At 40.9% G+C, this 23,644-nt stretch overlaps 1 protein-coding gene across 1 annotated transcript in view; it reads right to left on the bottom strand.

Moving 5' to 3' along the window:
- Nucleotides 1-8,945: 8,945 nt before the first annotated feature.
- LOC131684733 (dual specificity mitogen-activated protein kinase kinase hemipterous-like) overlaps nucleotides 8,946-23,644 on the bottom strand; it is a 31,107-nt gene continuing 16,408 nt past the window's right edge. Inside the window, exons 5-9 of the mRNA XM_058967854.1 lie at nucleotides 18,862-19,586; nucleotides 18,258-18,770; nucleotides 17,568-17,898; nucleotides 17,430-17,513; nucleotides 8,946-9,363 (exon numbers count right to left, since the gene is read on the bottom strand). Coding sequence (XP_058823837.1) covers nucleotides 9,222-9,363; nucleotides 17,430-17,513; nucleotides 17,568-17,898; nucleotides 18,258-18,770; nucleotides 18,862-19,586 — 1,795 coding nt within the window. The 3' untranslated portion in view covers nucleotides 8,946-9,221. The remainder of the gene's footprint in view (nucleotides 9,364-17,429; nucleotides 17,514-17,567; nucleotides 17,899-18,257; nucleotides 18,771-18,861; nucleotides 19,587-23,644) is intronic.

Below are 23,644 nucleotides of genomic sequence, written 5' to 3'. Positions count from 1 at the left end.
ACGCAAAAGAACTAATCAAGATATATGAGAACACGACGACTACAAGAAAAAATCAGAACATTGAAATCCATAGTCAAGTTGAAGGAATAATAATCAACAAGAAAAATATGATACAGGCAACGATGTTCACCATTACCATGGAACTTCTAAACACGAACTACTACGGTTGGAGACAAATGTATACAGATGCGTCGAAGACCTCAGAGGGATGTGGAATAGGAATCTACGAAGCAGACACAGGACTTGAGATAAGTATTAAATTGGAAGAAGATTGCACCATAATGACAGCCGAGCTACTGGCTATATGGATGGCGCTAAAAGAAATCGAGACTATGGAACAATATCAAACGGTGATACTAACTGACTCACAAGCAGCATGTTGCTATTTGGAGGCTTACAATCGAGAAGACGAACTAAACGAATTAACAGCACAAATCGGTAATAAACTACTAAGCACTGGAACAGTTTTACAATGGATACCTGCTCACGTTGGAATTCTAGGTAATGAAAAAGCGGATGAGCTAGCAAAATGCGGTATAACAAGCGCAGCAGTGATATGTAACAAGCTTCTAGATCATGATATGAGGAACAGATTAAAAAATCAACTAAAGCAGCAAACGAACGAATGGTACAAACGAATTGCGATGGAAGAAGGTAAAGGTTTAAAATTTTACAATATGATGAACGAATTCCCAGAAAAACCTTGGTACTGGGACATACAACTAGATAGCACAGAAATAAGAACACTAAACAGAATATTGGCTGGCCATGACTATTCAAATTTTTGGCTAGCGAAAATGAACATTAATCAATATGAAGACTGCGAACTATGCGATGAAAAGGATACAACAGAGCACGCTCTACTGAGTTGTGTGAAGTACCATCACATCCGAAACCATTTCGAATGGGAACAATGTCGTACAATCAAGGATATTGCTTCAAATTTCAAAAAGGAAAGTCTACAACAGATATTAAAATTCATGAAAATGGCTAGATTGAGCGCGTAACGACAAGTCGTTACCCCAATGGAAAGAGAAAAACCAAACAGTCGCTGGCGAATATGAGGCATAAAGCCCCTCAAGCCAAAACCACATAAACTCCAACAACAACAACAACAAACAGACATTTCTGCGAGGGAGTGCAAAGTTGATGCAAAAATGTAAATTAAATGCATTTTTTCTAATTTGATGCAAATTTGTTATACATTTCTAGAGTGATCTGCCCTCGGATCTGCCCCTAGACCCCCGCCCATTTCGTTTGAAGTTTTTCAAATTGGCAATGGGAAAATATAGTGGAAAATATGCTAAATGCTATAAGTTTTGAAGTAACATTCAGAAAATTACAATTCTTACTTCTTTTTAAAGAAAATAATCGTAGGCTGTTCGCAAGGCTGCGATGTTTATTTGTTTCAAAATGACAAGGCGTACGATAATTTGGATCTGTCGAAATCCATATATAACACGATAATCCCAATGCGATGATTTAGCCACCTGTTCTAAATATTGTTTATTCGATTTTGTTAATGTTTATCACTTATATGACACATATTGTTTTTTCAGCTGTCAGAAAATTAAGAAAGAATAATCGAGCTGTTTTAAATCTGATAATGATTTAAATGATAAAAAATGCTCGAAAAATAGAACTGCATCTCACCATTGCGATCCATCTGTTTAAGTCGGTGTTGTAAAATAGAACAACCCATCCAGAATACGTCAGTGTTGCGAACAGCCTTAGTATTTGAATGGAGATATTTTCATTTCTCGAAAAATACTGAAACGCGGTTACTGGATCATTTTGTCGTCAAAATCCCCTATTACTAATAATTGTTCTACTCCGTAATGCAAATCATAAATATTTGCAGTTTTTCTGATGAGAAAAAATCTCAGAAATCGAACGGAACATTTGCGATATAGGTATCTCTATTATTCTTCAGTGAATTCTAATAAAATGTGCCTTTCTGAACCTGGAAAATTCTCGTGAACAAAATAAAAATATAAATAAATTCAGAAACATCAGATTTTTTGACATTTAGTCTATATTTCACTTTTTTTCAATTGAACAAATTAATTCCCTATTATCATATCCAAAAAATATTATTTAATTTACTACTATTAGTTTAAAATACTTGATACTAGAATACAGAATATCTGGAAAAATCTGGCAAAATTTAAAAAATCTGGCAGAATGTCTGGCTTGAGCAAATGTCTGTTCAGATGGGAAAAATCTGGAAGATTCCAGATAAATCTGGAACATAGGCAACGCTGGCCGTGATCGATTCATGATCGCGCGAACACGGACGCTGGTGGGTTTGCGTTTTGAGACTGCGTTTGTAACTTCGTAAGTACTAAAACTTTAACCTTTTTACCGGGGGTGTTATCAAGTTTGCGCAATCGTGGGCGTAGGTGTGCGTGAATGATCGCGAAGGGCTTAAGCGTTCGTATGTTAACGTGTTTGACGCGTGTATAAATTTAATTTTCTATGATCACGCGGACCGTCATTCTGATATTTAGTGTACGGTTCACATTCTGACAGGAGTGAGTTACCCCATATCACTAGAGTTCCCGGTCATGGCGCCATGGAACGTGTTGTCCAGTGGATATGGGAGCTTTCTTTGCTTTAATTGGTCCAATTGAAGGCATGGACCTAACCCGAGCAAAGTCCAACATCAAAATTACAGCAAATAGACAACATATTTTGATATCAGTTTAAACTTTTTCAGATATGACATCATAGTTTGATCTCATTTTGATGTGTTTACATTTTCAGAAAAAAATGTTTGTTTCTATTTCTTTGACAAACATCAAATTGATTACTTATTTTGTTATCAATGAAATATTTCACCATCTCAATGAGTTTTCAATTTGCTTTCACTGATAGCATAAATAGTTTTCTGTTTGATGTCATAGTGCGATTTTTCTGCTTTCGATTTTGATCTTTTTACCGTTAAAACGACCAAAATGATAACAACCTGAGCAATCATTCCCTACTACATCACAACATCAAGTTTAGTTCTCAATTTGTTATCAGACTCTGCTCGGGAAGCTGGTACCGAGGATAGAAACTTCCGGAAGTAACCGATTCGTGAGCGTACGAGAACGGAAGTTTGTAGGTTCACTTGAGATCGCGTTTTATAAAATCTGAGACGTTTAGCTTATCACTGGGATGTTATCATGTTTGCGAGATCGCTGTTGTAGGTTGCGTGGGTGATCGCGAAGGGCTCCAGCATTTGTATGTTAACGTGTTTGCAGCGTGTATGTGACTTCGCGTGTATAAATTCGATTTTATAACCGTATGTCCATTCACATACTCGTGTGTTTTTAAATGATTACGATGACCGTGAATTGGATAATTAATTTTCAGTGTGCGGTTCAGATGCTGGAATAGAGTGAGTTCGCCCAAATCACTAGAGTTTCCGGTCATGTCGCCATGGAACGTGTTGTTTAGTTGATATTAGCGTTATTTTTTTTGTTTGGTCCACCTGGAGGCGTTGGACCTATGCTACTAGGACTTCCGAACGTAACCGGTTCATGATCGCACGAACACTGGCGTTTGTAAGTTCATTCCTGAGACCGCACTTGTGAATTTATAAGTGCTAAACGTTCACTTAGTCACCGCGGTGTTATCCTGTTTGCGAGATCGCGGGCGTATGTGTGCGTGGATGATCGCGAAGGACTCGAGCGTTTGTATGTTAACGTTTTTGTCGCGTGTTCTAGCGTGTATGTAACTTCGCGTGTTACCGACTCGGTAGTCGGTCAAGATCACGCGAGCGGTGGGCTTATGCTTTGAGAGAATATGCAGTTTATTGTGTTAGTGTTAGTATGAATCTAATTTAAGATATAGTAATAACATGCCGAATAAAGAAAAAAGGAAAGAAAGGATTGATATTATTTTGGAACACATGAGTAATGGAAAAGCAAACTACCCGAAGTACATCAAAAACAGACTAATAAAGTAGAAGAAAAAAACATGTAATATGCAATCAAACTACTTGAACTCGTCTATAAACCATCAAATGATACGTAGTTACCATTAAAAACATTTGCATTCCTAGATTTTCATGTCGTGTTGGCCAGGAATGGATGATTCACGTGCGTCGGCGAATTAATCATACCTTGATTGATCCAATCCATTTATCCATTCCCGAATGAATCGAATCGAATACACGAATTGAGCACCGGTAATAAGTGAGCAACGAATCCTAGGGAGGATTACCCCCTAATTTATCGTATACGCCAGTTCTGTATCCATTCCCTGACCCAGCTTTCAGAAATACTCAGCGAACACATACACAGATAGAAATACGACTAGCACAAACTAATGGGCTTCTACATTTACATATTTTTAATTAACCTGTACACGATGACGAAGTCGACCGATAAATCGGCACACAATGCCTCCCACGGCGAGCCGTTTCCACAAACACTGCCATTAAGCTGTTGAACAATAATGTTTCCAAACACAACCCACGGAAGGTCAACCCAGGGCGACCCGTCAGTCGGCCACGCTAGTGTGCACAGGCTGTTGGGTGACCGTTAGTTTGAGCTGGTGCAGAGTATGAAAAAACACAAAACATAAAAAGCCCTCTCGGTCTCCTCGGTGCACCACTGTCGAGGCGTAATGTAATAACCATCTTAAAACAGTTGTCTGTCAGAAATTCTTCACATCTGATGCACAACTATGCTTGATGATGTCAAATACATACCGTCAAATCCGTCAACCTAGGGGGGAGGCAAAAAAGAGGCGAATAATTATTGTTATTGTTATTATTATTGTTATTTATCAGTGTGCAATCGGGCTGTCTCAACAACCTATTTCTGCAACCTATGTGCATTAACTGTACACCTACTGTCTATCCGTTGCACTTGACAGTGTGTGCAGTGCTTTATGGTCACACCTATGACCGCGCACCCGGCTTCCCATGAGCGTTTTGGCGGCTCAGAGGTGTCCTTCCATGTTGCTCAGGGATACATTGGTCCTATACACATCCATGCATACAGGCATACATACGGGCTTACATTCATACATACATACAAACTATTTGGCGCAAGTTTAGAGCGTGTAACGTCGTGTCATCTAGTCTGTCATCCTATGGAAAATCATCCTACCATCGCCTTGAGGTCAACGTCATATTGGCAAATTTCGCATTGAATCCGCTTCTGTCTCTTCCTAATCTCCTTTTTGTCTCCTAGGTCCGAAGCGGATCAATCGACTATTTATTGAAACGGTAAACATACTAGCAGTATTATTAGTCTTTACTCGCGAATACTTTTCCTACAACTGTGCTGTTTCTTCTCTATCTTATAACACAACTCGATTATCCCTGTTCTAGTCAATATACATATTCATTACATTATGGACCAGGCAAACCCTTAATTTTTCTATTATTATTATCCTGAGTAGCTATACCAGTGAAGGTATTTTAGGATTTCGTTAAAAAGAATCTCTACCAATAAAGGCGTAAGCAATATTTATCCACATAAAGTTTGCTCGAAAGGAATGTCCGCCTGGTTCGACTCGAACAGACCACACCGACCCGAAAGGGTTGCTTATCATTTCTGAGAGCCGGTGTGCTTGATCGAGTTTAATAATCATAAGAACAAATCCTGAATAATTAACTATCTCTTAGGTGCCAGTCCTGCACTCCTTTCCTGAACTAGCCTCATACTTACGATCAAAAGAGTCGACAACTAGTAGGATCTACATGTCCCCCACCCAAGCGAATTGATCAACTTGCAAGTAGGAGCACATATCTACCAACCAGCCAAGAAGACTTCCGAATCAATGAGAATGGACCATGCCAGTCGAAGGCCACAGGCCCAGCGCCATCTCGTACAGTGTCATTGTCATTTCTCAGCCCACCCTCTGGCAGACGTTCATCCGCCCATCTAGACTCTGTCAAGATGAGAACCTACAAAGCCTAACTGTTCGTATGTGCTAGTCCGTTTAAATTTTGGTTTGCTGAAACGAAACAAGAAAAGCAAAATAATTGTGATTAGTGTCGTAGTTATAATAAATAAGTAAACGATTTCTCCTCTGTTGTCCGTTCCATTGTTCGTAGTCCTCCCTCCTGTTCCTGATCTGTTTGGGCCACTGGCTTTCCGTTTCCTTGGTCGTCACGCTCGATCCGCATCAATCCGCACATATCATGGCAGGAGAAACAAATGAAAAGACAAAACAAAACAAAATGAAAATAAATGGACGTCTGCTAGCTGTGCCTAAATTGATGTTGCTTCTCAGTTTTGCACGACCCATGGGGGACTTGGCCTTGATCCTAATGCTCTGTCACCGATGTTACGTGATATTCGTTATGGAATATTTTTTGTTTGGGGGCCATTCATAAACAATATTGTACTTTTTTTATCCCTGATGCGCTGATACGTCTAAAATTCATTTTTAGTTTTTATCTCGTTACGTGACGCTCTTCCCCTATTATCAATATCCATCATCATTTATGAATGGTCCCCTGGTGATATATTTAGAACAGACAATTCAATGAAAAATGGATTGACAGGATTTTAGTGCGCTCTTGGCGCCTTGTGTCACATCTTCATGTTTGTTATACATATTAAGAATACCAAAGCATGCGATGTGATGACCGGAAGATTAGAGAAGCAACTCCTCCCCTTCCCCCCCAAAAAAGAGGCGAATAATCATTAAAATAAAAAAAAAATAAAGAAACAGCGATCTGGCGGAATGGTATTAGAAGTTACACTAACGATAACAGTCAAATCTATGATAGATATAGCGAAAAACGTATATGTGACAATCGGATATGTTTGCGCCGTAGAAATTATCAGTATATCGTTTAGCGCGCAGTTTTATTGTTTTTCATCTGATTTGTTTATAAATAGGTATTTTTGTTTCTCACTTTTTCATTTTAATATATATAATCATAATATAATAAATGACTAAATGTTTTTTTTGCCTTATCTCATCACTCTTCTCTCTGCTAACATTCAATTCGTTCGAATATACAATATATTTTCCTCTATTGTTAACCTATGCGTTTTGTCGTTTTTTTGTCTGTTGCAGTTCAAATAACTCAATACAAGTAATAAGATTAATTATGTACAAACTTTTCTTGTCTGACGGATATTATTATCGCAATAACAAGCATGCTTTGCAGTTGAATAGTTTGCTTTTTGCTATGATGATTCCGTTTTGTTTGCATAGTCTTTTATTTTCAGGGCGTATTAGAGTTGTTTATTGTGATAATTGGCGAACATAGTTGATTGTGAGACTATCCTGATGTGTCCGTATGTATTTTATATCTTGGGAACGCAATATGTTCTCCTAGCTTGTATTATGCTTCTTTTGAATAATATGATAATTTCCAGTCTATGATTATTTGCAATAAATGGCCTGTATTAAGCCATATCGAACCGAGCGCCAGCAATTTTTCCTCTAAATTTTCATGTCATTTTCGCGAATTGATCATTAACAAATTATATTTGGTGACTCGTATTTGCTTTGTAATACTATTCAAGTTCTCAAAAATAAGCAGGTGTTCGTGTACCTAGTGTAATAGTTGATGCGATAGCATTTTTGTTCATGGATCTAACAATGGCGCTTGGTCCTCTTTGGTTTAACACAGGTCAAGTAGCTTATAAAAATAATATGTCGTCCATCATGGTCCAAAATAACATTTTCAATGTCTCGCAACACAGCATTCAAACCGTACACCGATTTAAAGTAATTATAGACCGATTAACTTTCGACTTTCCCGAACAGTAGCTTGCAGTTACAGTTGAGCGACTGAAAATAAAAATCACAAGAGACGGAACATGCTTCGTAAAACCCACTTCAAGTATATTAGAATACAAAAACCGGATATAAACTTTAATCAAAAAATCGGACTGAGACTTTTCTTTGTAACATTCGGATAAAAATCTTTTAGTAGAAAAACCGGAATGAAATACATCCGATTCTCACAAAGTAGCTTTTTTAGCCGACTTTTAATCTTGAACATCACGATGTACGGATGTTCCTGCGAACGAATTATTTATTTTCAACCGGTTTTTATACTGCAGGTTCATTCTTGCCGAGTTTTACGGGTGAACATTTTTTAATCGATTCTTATGCTGAAGGATCTTTGACTGATTTCTACGCTTGAAATTTATTTCGGATTTTTATATTCTAATATATTTGAAACGGGTTATACGAAGCATTTTCTATCCTTGCGACTTTTATTTTTGGTCGCTCAGTTATAGTCCGGTAAAGTCCATAAGACTTTAATGCCAAATCTCTTGTCCCTCAGTACATCTCATTAGGACCTATTATTCAAATGATTAATAAGGGTAAAGGAATCGACCAATTTCTTGAAGATACATATTGAGATACATATGAATGGAAACGTTATTGAAAATGTAGGATTTCTTAGAAAAAAGTGTCCATAATTCCCGATTTGTCCATGCAAATATCGGGTATAGAAACTATTATGACTTTTTTAATTGAAACCCCCCGGGCAGTGGATTGCACTGTTATTGCTTTTCTCAGCAGAACAGGCCATATAATTCCCTCATCTGCTCGAAAGTGCAATACCTGCCACAGACCGCTGATTTTCAATGAAAAAAACATATTAATATGGTATGAGAGAAGGGAAATGCTGTACAAACATTGAAAAATTTGCCCAACCAATCAGGGCCCTATTCTCACAGTCACGTCACCTAGTGACTAGAACAAAATTTACTCTAGTCACTAGGTGACGTGACTGTGAGAATAGGGCCCCAAATAAATATATTTAGTATGAATGGTCTTTTCACCAATTAAGAGAAACTGAGTCTTCGTCCTATTCAAGGGTTTTTGGTAGAAAAACAAATAAGATTTTAAAGTATATTGCTAAGTAAAAAGCTGGTCGTTCTTAACAAGAACTATGCGAAATTCGTATTTTTGTATCGTATTATTTTCGTGTTCGCTTGCACAGTTTCGTGCAGAAAAAGTCGTGATCAAAAGAGCAGCAACGGTTGTATTTAATTGTGCACACTGAAGCAACGTCAATTGTAAGATATTAAAGCCTGTATACACTGCTGTTCAAATTACACAATAAGCTTACAATAAGCGAAAAATCACATCGGTCCAGAGCCCACCAACACTACCTGTACAAACAGATCGGCCAGAGATATCGGAGGATCCTTCAACACGTAGCGGCGATTGCGACGACAAGAATAAGTTCAATCCAAAAATCTGTACATCGATCACATGACCAGAATCTGCAGTCCCACTCATTGGTCTATCGTCCGGTAGGGTCGCCTGTGTGGTTCCGGTGTGTAATGAATTCGAGTTCGAATGTGCTGTGGCGAGCCGGGAACACTTTCGGATCCTCGTCGCGGCGGCAGCGGAGGTGATGGGGAGGCGGAGGTGAAACTGCAAGTATTTTAAAGGATTTTGACATTATATTTATTATTAAAGGTAGAACTAAAATTTAGTATAGACTCTGCTTTTGCAATTTAGTTTAAGTAACGTCGAAATTCTTTCAGTTCCCGCCACGGGATTTGAAATCCCGAGCACCATTTTGTAGATAGGGGTTTTCCCACTACATGAGTTCTGATTTGCCCGGTAGACCCTATTTGACCTTCCGGAAGTCGTGCTAGTGCACTGAGTGCACGCAGCTCTGAAAATCTAGCGAAATCATCTTAGCGCACCAATGACTGCTCGTTCAGTGGGCCCATTTGCGCATTATTTAGAAACGTGATAGAAATGTCAGTTTATAAATTATATCCAAACCGAACACTTCTACCGCATTTTTAAATTATCCAGTAACCAAATCCAGTAATTGGTAATCGTCAGCAAACCCGTAGGTTGGAAATCCAAGCTCATTGAGTTTCTTCAACAAGCCGTCGGCTACCAAGTTCCACAACAAAGGTAACAGAACACCGCCCTGAACACAACCGCAAATACTCAACTTCCGCAGCTCAGCCTGTCGCAGTGACGAGCAAAGTATGCGGTTACTAAGCATTGCGTTTATCCAACCCGAGATACATGCAGGTATCCAATGACCGCACGTTGCTTCCAGAATAGACTGGAAGGACACATTGTCAAAAGCACCCTCAATATCTAGGTATACACCCAAGCTAGATTCATTAAGCCAGAAGGCTTTGTTGTAAACAACATCGTGAAGCAGAATGATCGTGCCTACATTGATATGTATGTTGCATTTTGTACAGCTCCCTTATGTGATGATCAAGTATCCGTTCCAAAGATTTTAGAAAAAAAAAATTATAAGCTGATAGGGCTTAAACTCATGTGACTTCTTCATAGCTTGTGCACCTCCCTTTGGGAATAAGGCTAACAGCTATTCTGCCGCTAGAAGCATAACTGTCCCATGTGCTATGAAAATCCCTATACACATCGGACAATTATGCTTCTAGCGGCAGTATTTCTCACCATGCTTTCGGGATATACCCGGTAGCAAGACTAGAAAAAATAATCTTTTTCAAGACATGTTTGAGAATATCAAATCTCATTTGCAGCAGCACGAGAAAGATTTCATTTTTCCAGGCGATTTATATCAAACAAAGCTGCACTGGACCGATTCAGTGGTAAATAAAGTGCGTACTAACGCGTGTCCGGAACTCCGGATCGAAACAACCTGGAAAGTGTGCATCGAAGGGACAATTACAAACATTTTTTCGTCCGTCATACAAACACCATCCCTGGTTTTTATGGAGTTCATCTGAAAAATTTTCGATTTTGGGAGAATTTTATTTAACCTGCTAGCCTCGTTCATGCTAGAAATATAAGTGCAAAGATTCTGCCAGCCAGCCCGCTCTGCAGATCTAAGACATTTTTTATATGTACTATGCGTTGATCTTGGCTTGATGATCGTATTACATCGGTGCAGCTCTTCGGGGATTCTTACGCGGTTTATTGTACGGATCGCGGTGCTTGTAACAGTATTCATGGTCGCGGCGGGGGAGTTTTAATCGCTGTTTCTTCCGCACTTGCCTCCTGTGGGTTTGGTGTGGATAGTTCATCAAGCATTGAAGCAGTTTGGACGAAGATTACTACGCAAACGAAGAACTACTTTATTGGAGCTGTTTACATTCCTCCAGAAAAACCACTTGATTGTTCTATTACGCAGTTCCACCTAGACTCCATAGAGCGCGCTTCTTCTCAGGCAGATGCAAACGATGTGATAATAGTTCTTGGTGATTCCAACTAACCAGGACTGATGTGGGTTTCTTCTGGACGTGGGTACGCTTACCCTAACCCGTTATCCTCGACAACAAATCCTGCCAGCCGCTTACTTCTGGACGGGATGGCTTTTCACGGACTAAGTCAAGTAAGCACGGTTTCCAACCATCAATCTCGTTTTCTTGACCTTGTCTTCGTCAATGAGCTTCGAGTGTGATCGTTCCTTTGGATAACTATCATCCCGCTTTAGAAATATCCATTTCCACCATTAGTTCACCACTATATGAAGAAGCTTTAGCTGTGAATCGACGTAATTTTCACAAAACTGATCTAGTAGCTCTACGCCGCTCACTGTTGCTGATTGACTGGAGTGTACTACTTGATCAAGTGGATGTAGATGTTGCAGTTGATCTCTATAATCGGTTACTCCTTGACTGTGTTGTGCTCCCAGGAAGCCTCCCTGGTCGAACGCGATGCTTCGGAATCTGAAACGAATCCGTGCCAAAGCTCTACGTGCGTACACAAATCGACGATGCCCTATTCTCAAGCGCTTTTTCGCAATAGCCAGTAATGAGTACCGCTGTTACAATAAATTGCTGTACAAAGGATATGTGAACCGCATCCAACAAAACACGACGAAATCCGAAGGGCTTCTGGACTTTTGTTAATACGAAGCGGAAGGAAACGGGTCTTCCGTCTAGGATGGTTTACAATGGCGAAGTAGCGACTACGACGGCGACAAAGTGTTCCCTATTTGCCAGTTACTTCTCGAGTGTCTTCACTACTGATGCGCCAACGGCCATCGAGCTCGACAACGCGTCCCGTGATGTTCCCGTTAGTGCGGTGGGTATGGATGTATTCACCATTTCAGAACAATCGCTTCTCTCTGCAATACAAAAAACGAAATCGTCGTATGCTCCAGGACTAAGTGCAATGCCTTCAGCTGTTCTGAAATTTTTTTTTGGATATTTGAGCGATTCCACTGACGTACCTTTTCAATGTGTCATTTAAGCAGCAAAATTTCCCCGATGATTGGAAGTGTTCAGTCATGTTTCCGGTACACAAGAAAGGTGACAAAGGCAACATCGAGAACTACAGGGCAATCACTTCGATGAGAGTCGAGTCAAAAAATTTCGAATCACTTATCAACGAGGTGCTGTTCTCTGCTAGTAAACATTACATAAGCACTTGTCAGCACGGATTCTTTCCCGGTCGATCGGTGGAGACGAACCTGGTCTCCTTCACATCCTTTTGTACGGAACAATTGTCCAAACAACTGCACTGTTAACCATGAGATACTGCTAACGAAGCTTGATAAACTTGGATGCACTGCCCGATTCTGCCGTTGGCTTCGATCATACCTTGTTCACCGTAAAGTCGTTGTTCAAATTGGTGACAATGAATCTGAGACCTTTTTCAACCATTCTGGAGTTCCTCAAGGTAGTAGACTTGGTCCGCTACTGTTTTCACTGTTCGTGAATGATGTTGTTGTCGTCTTAATGCGTGGAGGGAAACTGTTCTTCGCCGACGACTTGAAAATATATCTAATTATAAGGAAAGAAGCCGATTGCCGTGAGCTACAGTATCTCGTTGATACCTTTTATAGTTGGTGTAAAAGAAACATGATGGTTCTTAGTGTTGCTAAATGCTTTGTTATCAGCTTTCATCGAACGAGGAACATGTTTACTTTCAACTATAACATCGCTGGAACTCAGCTGCAACGCGTTGATCATGTAAAAGATTTGGGCGTCATCCTTGATGAAAGGCTAACGTACACCCATCACTTCTCAGCGATCATTGACAAAGCTAATCGTCTACTAGGTTTTATGTTCAAAATATCCAACGAATTCCGGGACCCTTTGTGCTTCAAAGCGTTGCATTGTTCGCTAGTGCGCTCACAGTTGGAATTCGCAAACGTCGTCTGGTGCCCCTACCATGCAACTTAGAGCCAAAGAATTGAAACCGTCCAGCGCAGATTCATAAGATATGCGTTACGTCAATTGCCTTGGAATGATCCACTGAACTTGCCGCCATACGAAGACCGTTGTAGATTACTAGGACTGCACATTTTAGAAGATCGTAGACACGCGTCGCAAGCTACCTTCGTATCTAAGCTTCTTCTCGACGAATAAGATGTTCCCGATCTCCTATCACAAATTAACCTCTACGCACCAACCCGTGTCCTTCGTCCTCAAACACTGCTGCAGACTGAAATGCGTAACACTAACTACGCTGCCAACAGCCCGATACTAGCAATGGTCCATCATCGCTTCAACGTCGCTTTTACCGACATCTTCGATTTCGTCATTAGTTCTGCACATTTTAGAAATCGTTTGTTATCACTTTAGGTTAATTATTTGTAATTTAGTTCATTAAGACTCATTGTCAGATGGACGTAAATTGTTAAATACATAAATACATCTGAAAGTCCAGGAGTCATCATGATGACGCCGGTTCCAAGCTCGTCTCATATCCTTCTTCACTCTCTTAAGCTCAGCACTCCACCAAGAGGGGCTAGTGAGTTCCCCTAATCGATTTCACAGTGCGAAGTGGACAAGCTTCTCCGTAGGATGCTAATATGAATGAATTTATCGTATCCACAACGTCATCTAAGTCGTCTAGTTGACTAATTGTTGGAAAATATCCATGAAACTTAGTCACCAAGTGTGCCAAAAAGAAGTCCTATTTGTAGATTTAGGATTACGATGTGTTACCACATTGAGGGTGACATCAAGATGATAGAAACATATATATTTATGATCTAATAGAGATGGTTCAGTTTCAATTGTAACCTGCCAAATTTCCAGCTAATGCGAAACTCTTTCAGAGCTAGGTAGTTGGTCGGTTTCCTACTATCAGAATATGTAGATTTGTACTACTTATTCGATTTAAAAATCACCTTATTGGGTTAGACTGTCCACGACGGATCCCTAAGTGTCTCTTGTTTCGGTTGGTCGGTGCGGCTGTTGATGGTTCACTTGCGATTTTGGTTGATCGGTTGTAATTTGCGGTGTTTCCTCTTCGCTATCCTCGGAATAGTAAAATCTTCGTAGCAACAATCGCCGTCGGAGAAGAAACGTAATCGTATCGGAATCGGAACAGGAATCACTACTGTCGGATAATACCTCACTTTTCGGGTGTTGATCTTTTGCCAGATCGAAAATAGAAGCAAAACTGTTTCCATCAACCGGAGTCGATTGAATTAGATTCGACAAAACTGGACTCACTGCAACTCACGCGGTCATCATTCGTAATCTTCTGCTATCTGTCATTCACTCGGACAACAACGCTATGGCTAGCGAGGATTGGAAATGTTATTTTGTTTCCTATTGGCGTGTCATGCGCGTCGTTTATATAGCAAGTGAGTGGAAGGGTTAATCGAATGGATTTATGAATGTTGGTTTTGTTCTTGCGGTCGCAACATAATCCCCCCGGTTGGGATCGTAGGTTCCAACATAGCTAGCTAGAAGGGTCGATTTTCTTCTATAGGTAATATTGACACCTTCGTTATAGGGCGACGGCATGTTGATCCCTGACTGAAAATGTCTACCACTCGTATTACATCATCTGGTCCGGGATAGATTGCTGTTAATCTGCCGAGTAGCAACTGGAATGGACTTCGATTCTTCTCCTGGATGAGTACAATCATTCCGGGTTTTATGTATTCCATCCTCATTTGGTTTTTCTTCTTAGGCTGCAAGCTTGACCGATAATCTCGAGACCATGCTCTACAAAAATGCTCGCGCAAAAATTGAATGTGTTGCCAACGTTTTAAGTGACCGATGTTCTCGCCATTATACGCAGACTCGGGAATCGCCGTCAGTGGACAGCCGATCAGAAAATGTCCTGGGGTTAGGACTTCGAATTCCGTTGCGTCGGTAGGGATGGCGAACAATAGACGGGAATTAAGTATCGCTGCGATTTGGCATAACAATGAATCCATTTCCTCGATCAATGCAGTTTTCACCACGATTTCTGGTTTCATCCCGTCGTCAGGAATGTCATGAGGTATTTCAATGGTGAACACTGGGACGTTGAGAAACTGAGTTCCATCGCACTACATCCCACTCTTTATACGTGCTGCCGGTAGTTGACCACGCGAAATAATGTCGGCAGGGTTAGCGGCTGATCGAATATACTTCCACTACAGACTATTGGTGAGTTGTTGAACTTTAATAACCCGATTTTGTCACGTAAATAAAAAAACGAAACGAAACGAATAACCCGATTTCGGACGAAGACATCGAGGCAACTAGGATGCTTCTTTAACCATGCCAACACAATTTCGCTATCGGACTACAGCATGACTTGTTGGAATTCAATTTGGATGTCCACTGGATCTTCCCAGTCCGTCTATGTGGGCCAAAATTGTTGTATCAGTAGTTTAGCGAGGACAGTGGTTGGCGAATATAATCACAATGAGCCGTAAAGTTTCACCACTTGAGAGTAGATGCTGCTTTTCGTTACTGATCGTTTGAATTTGGTTAACGTAGATGGCACTCCTACAAGAAACAGTTCATCGGCGGATGGATCCCAGAGTAGACCAAGAATTTTTATTGCTTGGTTGACGTCGTTATCTTCAATCGGTATCATTGATTCTCCTTCGTCGATTGGAATGTGTTGTAATCCAGCGCTTTCCAACATCGATTTGAGCTGATGATGTGCTTCGACGGCTTCTTCAAGTGTATCAGAGTCCGGCAAAATATCATTGATAGCAATCCTTTTTTATTATGTTCACAGCAAGTGGAAACACTTCGCCTTCGTCGTTAGCTAATTGCGCCAAGCGTCGGGTTGCTTGGGACGGAGCTGATGCAGTTACATAAATAACCGTGGTCAAATCTAGAATCTTCAGATGTTCAGTCGGATTATCTCCAGAAGACTCTCGGGAAACGGGTGTCCTTAATATGCATGCGAATTTGTCGGTACATTTTGGAGATGTCGGATGAGAAAATATATCGGTTCACAACTGGTCCCAAAGCCAGGGCTAAATTGGTTGCGGTGAGGTTTTTTGACTAGGCTCGTTATATCCCTCATTCACTTTCTTGCAGTGACCGAGTGTTTGGTATTCCCGAATGAAATCGGCGTATTGAATTTTCAGACGGGGGTTTCGGTTCAGTCGATTCTCCAGCATGTAAAATCGTTTAGGAGCTGAAGAACGACAGCTGTCCAGCTCGTTGATGTTTTCTTTGAGCGGGAGTCGACCTGCAGATCTGCCGGTCGAATCTCGACAGCACTTAGATGCAAAATGTTTCTCACATCGTTGTTCTTCGGATGTATTTGGTGCAGCGTTTGGAACTTCTTCAAGCTCCCAGAATCTATGCATTGAATCTTTGAAAGATTGAATCGATGCCAGAAGAAAAGTTCTGCTTCAATCAGCATATCAATGCTATCGGTACGGAAGAAGGTTGGATCGGCCAGCTGAAAGCCTTGAGTAATGTTCCAACCTGTGACGTCGATGCTCTTCGATGGGATCGTACCGATGATTCTCGGAATTACCAAGCATTACACTTTAGCTCGGAAGTCTCTGCAACGGAAAATTAGGCTCACCTAGAACTTGTCACGCGCGATTGTCCTTACATTGGAACACTAGCTTTCTGCTTCTGAATCCCTAGAGAGGTGGCCATCCTTTCGCTGATGAAGTTCACCTGAGACCCACTATCCAACAGAACGCGGCAATGATGTGTTTGTTCGTTTCTGTCCTTCACCAGGACGACTATGGTTTACAAATATACCACTCTCGAATGTTGGACGTGGTGGCACGAACACGTAGTTGACACGGATTGCTCATTGGTTGGAGCAACCCTTTGACCAGACGATTTGAATTCGTCCTTCTCTATCGTCGGTGCTGTTTTCATTCGGGAGTCGCGTGTCGGTGTGACCTCATTTTCGTGCAGCTGAGTATGGTGCCACTTTTGGCATGTACGACAGGTTTTGGATAACGTACAGTTGTTCGAATGATGACCCTTCCTAAAGCAGTTGAAGCAAACTTCAACTGCTCTCAGCCTTTTCTTCCTTTCGTTGCTGGGAAGAGTGCTCAACTTGTTGCACGATAGTTCAGGTGCTTCTTGGATACGTAGTACCTTCTTCAGTGCCTGGTATCTAGTCGTTAGCCAGAAATCGATTTAACTCGTGCGATGACACCAACGTCGGCTAAGATCCAGGAAATGGAGCCAACGGAGAACAGAGACAAAGCAGAAGCAGTCTCAATTCGTTTTTAGTACAGAGTAACGACAGCTCAAACAAACAGGTGCATTCGCCAAATATAAATTAAAGAACATCCGATAATAAAATCTTACCGTTGATTTAGAATAGGTGACCCAGTTTGACCCAACTTTTCTAGTTTTCGATGCAGGAGCAGCGGCGATTGACCTCGATTATATCTAGAAAAAAATCACTTTAGTGGAATCAAATTCCTAGCACAAGTCCCAACTTACCTCGGGGGTGGATCTGGACTTCGATGTCGCCGATCACTGCTGAGCATGTGCAGGGCGGCTGACGGAGGTATGCCAGAAGGAATACCACTTACAGAAGCCGCAAATGGATTGGTTGAACTCGCGTTGAAATTATTCATCGGAGCCACGGTAGCACCATTTCCGAACGGATATTGCTGCTGATGTTGTAATTGCTGCTGCTGCTGCTGTTGCTGAAGTAAGTGATGCTGTAGATGTTTATCCTTTGGCCGTTTTTCACCGGTAGCAGCCAGATTTAGTTTCACAAACGAAGCAAATCGTCGCTTAGCCAAATCTGCAATTGAATTGAACCACCCTGTTCGCGTGAGGTTTTTGGTAGAGGTTGATAGATAGAGACGGAGCGTGTGTGCGGTTTCAAACCATGGGAAACAAAGCAATAAGGTGCATTTTGACACACGCAAATCGTATGAACACAAGGATGAAAGGAAGGTGATTTGAAATAAAAATCAGGAAATGAATTCGGTGGTACAATGGAAAAAAGCAAGGAACAAACAAGAAAAAAAAACAATCAACACATGGTAAACAAAATAGCAGAAGCAACATGTAGATAACTAAATTATTGATTTGAATGACAGACGTGATTTGTTCGTCACCCCCTTCTGTTTTAACATCAGTTCCCTTACATATATCAAATAGTCCCAGTTTTCAACAAACCTGTATCATCTTTCATGTTATCGCCATTGCTCAGGCCACTCTGCATGGCGTATCCCGCACTGCCATATTCCGGCAACGTTTGTCGCCCGTAAAACTGTTGATTCTGATAGAATCCACCCTCGGGATAGCCTCCATCATTACCGGCACTATCGCCGCGATCTAACCGATGACTAGTGCTGCTTGTACCGTTGTTTTGGCTTCTAGTTCGACTAAACGTGTTGAAGAACCCACCCGTTTTATGCTTCGGACTGCTAGAATTGAGCTGCTGGTACTGGTAGGTCGGTATATTGCTGGCCTCCGGTGGCACCATTTGAGGATAGCCAACGTATCCACCAGCAAGCGCTGGATTCGTCGGGTGGTGCACAGTTCGATGCGATGGTAACGGACTGTATTTGATTGGTATTCCGCTTGGTTGCGGCGGTTGCTGGTAGAATGGATTCGTTGACTGTAGTTCTAGTTGATGTTGTTTGGTTTCTCTCAGCTGATTCTGCTGGTGATAGAATCGTTGAAGAACTGAAACAAGCAAGTTAATATGCAATTTATTCATGACGATTAACAGTTTTACTGTCACCAAGATTAGTATGAATAGAAAAAAACTGTTTACCTATGGGACTAGTATTTCCTTGCAGGTGCCTATACTGCTGCTCTTCGTGCAGATCGATCATTTTTCGGTTGAGCAAGAGCGGAGATGATGGATTGCTGAAACCGGGTCGATTACCGTTCAGCATCGAGCAACCACCGCCGCCATCCTCGCCGGGAAGCGGTGGTTTGTAGGATTTCTGCTCGGCCTTGCGATTCGAGAACGGTGACGTGGTAAGGTTCTTGAATATGCTTTGTCCTAGACTACTCAACGTTGATTCCTTCTTGGGGCTACCGTAGGTCAGGGGGTCAGCGTTCGAATCTGTCCGCCGGGAAAAAAACGGCGATTGTTTGTACTTTCGATTGCCCTCCGGACCGATGCTGCTAATGTTGCTAAAGTTGTTACTATTACTAACTATCGCACTTTTTGGTTGCAGTTTAAGATAGTGAGCCTGAGGTGTTTGCATTTGTTGTTGTTGGAGGTGATGTGCGGGCGAAGGTGACCGTAGATCGTAAGGTGTTGTGGAAGACGAGGTAGATGTAGCCGGTGCCAAGCTGATACTGTTGAGTTTCACTTGTAATATCTGCTGTGGATCGACGAAGGATTTGTTTTGCTGTTCATATGTTGTGCTGGTGTGGTTTGGCGTATTGCTTGACATGATCGGAATCGACGATGCTATTGCGGTTTGTTTTTGCTGGTTCGACTGTGCCTGGACAGCTTCCGTCAGATTTTCGTAGGGTGTCGGGACTCTGCGAGAATAGACCAACATAAGTTTCTACTAGACGTGTTTCATTCTTGCAGGTGCTGCATTGGTGAGTGCATTTAAATTAATAACCAAAATCCAAACTCAAGTGTTAGTATCATGCAACATTCACACAGCTATACGTTTGTTTTTAATCAACAAATTAAAACTACTACTTTGACTAAACATAGACATTGAAAAAAGTGGTATTAAATTATACTTACTGATTAGAACTTAAAATACTAAAGAAATAGTTACCTACAAATAAAAAAAATATCAAAAATATTTCGGTGCACTGAAGATAAAAGTCGAATATCAAAAAGAGAACATGACAAAACAGAGCATGAAAGAGGAAGAAAAAGAAGAAAGACGATAGAAGCAGATGCTGACAGTAGCCAAATTAGAAGTAGTCGGCTTAAAGCTCAAATCGAATTCACTCTTTATTTTAACATTAACCACCCTCAATGCTTAACAGGTGGTTTATATACACAGTGAAGAAAACAGATTGTCAGCTATGTTATTGGAACTGGAGATTGTGAGCGAAAAATTATTGGAATTATTGTGCTACATTGTAACACGATTCTAGAGTAATATTTCAATTCAAGCTTTCTTTTTCTTAATCATCAGATTAGGCGAACAAAGGCCCAAGGCAGTCTTAAGGGAACCATTTACACCACTCGGTACAAGCTCCACTTAACCTACAGCGTATTCATATGTCACGTACATAAATGACTGCATCGTTGTGTCTATTTGCAATTTACATGTCAAAAATAGAAGTTGAAAAGAGAAACATTGACGCACGATTTTGAGATTAACAAGAGATATCCGATGGCGCACCTTAAAGTTGTCTAGATGCCCGTCATCAGATGTTATTACCGATTTTATAACATTTCCCCGAAAACAATTCCCCAAAAAATAAATTTTCCAGAACGTACCAAATCCCTGAAAACTGATTTCCAGGAAGTACCAAATCCCAGAAGACTTTTCCCCAGAAGGAATTAAAACCCAGAAAATCTATTTTTTCAATCAGGTTCGTAACATTTAATTTAGATTATATTAACTTAAACATGGGAAGGACTTCTATTCTTTTTTTTTTTTTGAATATAGAGCACCAAGGGAGGGAAGCTTAAGCTAAATAATCAGGAAAGGTTATGAGGCTATATCTAGAGACTAAAGAAGAATATTTTAAGAGCATCGGTTTCTTAAAAAGAAAGAAAAATATATGTCCCGGTTTTATCAATGTCACTAAGGGGCTGATAAAAACAGTGAAGAGCCAGTGAAAAGACTACATTGTAATGTGTATAATATGAATGCGGTTATTGTTTTCACTAGTTCTCAATGTACTATTCGGAAAGAGTTTGTCTATGGCTGAATATTTCTTTGGGTTTAAGCGTTCTTCATTGATATGGCTATCATATACGAATACGATCAATAAAACGCATCAAAAAAGAAACTATGATCATAGTCACTATCTCGAAAGTCTCCAAATGATCTCATGATTAACTTCAAAAGTGTACCAAAACAAATATTTAAAAAAAATGAAACTAAAAAAACAACTGAAATATAATCAGTAACAACAGTCCCCAGAAAAGTAGTATTTTCTTTATTGATTTGATCTTTTTAATCGTACTTCTCATTCCCACTGCCATCGAACGATATTTTTCGCTTTCGATTCGGTCACACTTGAAATTATTTGCATTGTGTTGAAACCGGAAGATAGGATGACATTATTTATTTCGAATTCAAATAAATAATTTGCTAATTCATGTTATGTTGAATATTGCAATGAAGATTTGGTTCTACGACTTTTCCCCGCCATGTTTGAAACACGCAAAAAACAACCAAGTCCATTTCAGCCGCCAGAAAATTTGACTAAGTATTGAAATTGCCTTTAAATCGCATTCGCAAATTGCATTTGTTCCTAGGGGCAATTAGCACAGGCGAGTTGAGTTAAACGTCAAACTGTTTAAATCGCCTGACCGGGAAACTTTTAGAAAATGTATTCGTATGAAAAATAATCAGTACCAACAGTGCAACATAACACATTAAAAATTGTCCTAGCTGCTGAACAAGATTACCCTGCTTGACATAAAGCCATTTGGCAAAATGTGCATTCCTTTCGATTTTAATATAGTGTTAGCGAGGGGTAATGATTTTGGAGGTCCTGTAGCAAAACACCAATTTAGACGTAATAGCTCAAAGCTGGAAATTATATTTTTATAATAAACAATCGTGGGCAATTAATTTAGCATTTACTCACATTCAGTCTCCTAATTAAATTCCAAATGCTCGCCAACAGAGTAGGAGTTCAAGAATTTTCTAATTGGTAGATTTATAATTGAACTGTAATTAACGTTTAGTATTTCGAGTGAATATAAACTGAAATTTTCTGCCTAAAGGTTAGTTGACATATACTGCCATGTTGAGTTCAACCTTATTCTACCTGCTTGTTCGTCTGACAGTACAAACTTCAGCACGGTGGCTCAATAGTTTGGCTCTTGATATCGAGGGGTAAAGTCGTCACAATTTTCCCGCAACATACTCCCCCACGTGTCGCCCGATGTCCTGTTTCGGTGTCACCTCCAATATCTAACAGGGCTAGCTTGACGACTGCACGCTCTCGCAATATCCCATTCGCTGTTTGTACATCCACTCGACGTACTCTGCCATCCTTGCCTGGGTAAGTTTTCAATACGCGCCCCCGAAGCCAACGATTACGAATGCCGTCATCTACGACCAACACCAAATCACCCTCTTTGATTGGTTTCACATCATGAAACCACTTTGTCCTCCTCGAAATCATGGGCATGTATTCTGTAACCCAACGACGCAAAAATCCATCCAGTTTATGCTGAATCCTGTTCCAGCTACATCTCATCGCGGCTTCCGCTCCTACTGGGTCCTTTACCGGTTGTTGTACACTCCTAGAACTCAGCATCAGGAAATGGTTAGGGGTCAAAGCCTCACTATCTGCATTTTCCAATGGAACGAATGTCAGAGGTCGTGAATTTACCATATGCTCCGCCTCTGTTAATAGTGTGACCAGAGACTCCTCATCCAATTTGCGTTCAACGGGAATTGCGCCCAATGCAGCTTTCACTGATATCACCATCCTCTCCCAGCAACCTCCCATGTGTGGTGTCGCCGGTGGATGGAATCGCCACTGCGTGTGCGCATTGGTGAATGTGCTGCTCAGCTCGTTGTTGATTGTCTTGTGCAGCTCATGTGACAAGTCTCTGCTGGTACCTTGGAAGTTCGTTCCCCGGTCTGAGTAAATCTCCTCTGCGAGCTATGAATCTGCGAATGGCTTTTTTACATGAATCCGTTGAGAGACTTGCGACGATTTCTAAATGAACTGCACGGATGTCGGATCGTCAAACAGGTAAAAAGCGCCACCCACCGTTTCGCAGAACTGCGTCCAATCTTATTAAGAAACGGGCCGAAAAAATCTACGCCCGTGAACGTGAAAGGGCGCACGAAAGGAGACAATCGAGCACGTGGAAGGGGTGCCATCATGGGAGCTACCGGAACAGCCTTGTAGACATGACACCAGCTACATTGTTTCGCAATTGATCGAACTAGAACTATCTCGGAACGTTGAACCTCTGTCTTATCTCGTTGACTATCGTCTCATTGTTAGCATGGTGAAACTGATGATGGTAGTAGTTCGCAAGCAACTCTGTTATGCGATGATGCCTTGTAAGAATGATAGGATATCTAGCGTTATATGCAGCGAACTCGGCGGCCTCCGTACGACTTCGAACACGTAAAACTCTGCTATCATCTATCATTGGAGACAACTTCAATATGCTACTTGAATTCTCCAACCGTTTTCGGTCTTTCACCGGTAGCTGCAAGTTTTGAGTGAGTGTAGCGACCTCGTCTGGATATGCAACTGCTTGCGCCCAACGCCATAAACTTTTTTCTGCTCTCTGCAATTCTGCGCGTGTTAAACAAACTGTCCATGGTTTCTGCTCACGGTGCAATTTGCGAGCGATGAAACGATGAACGTAGGCAGTAGTTCGTAAAAGTCTTTCCCATTTTGAAAACCGTTCTAGCTGTACC

The sequence above is a fragment of the Topomyia yanbarensis genome, chromosome 2 (assembly GCF_030247195.1).
Source record: "Topomyia yanbarensis strain Yona2022 chromosome 2, ASM3024719v1, whole genome shotgun sequence".
Classification (NCBI taxonomy): domain Eukaryota; kingdom Metazoa; phylum Arthropoda; class Insecta; order Diptera; family Culicidae; genus Topomyia; species Topomyia yanbarensis.
The sequence above is the reverse complement of the archived record's forward strand: the minus strand, read 5'-3'. Positions and strand labels throughout refer to the sequence as shown.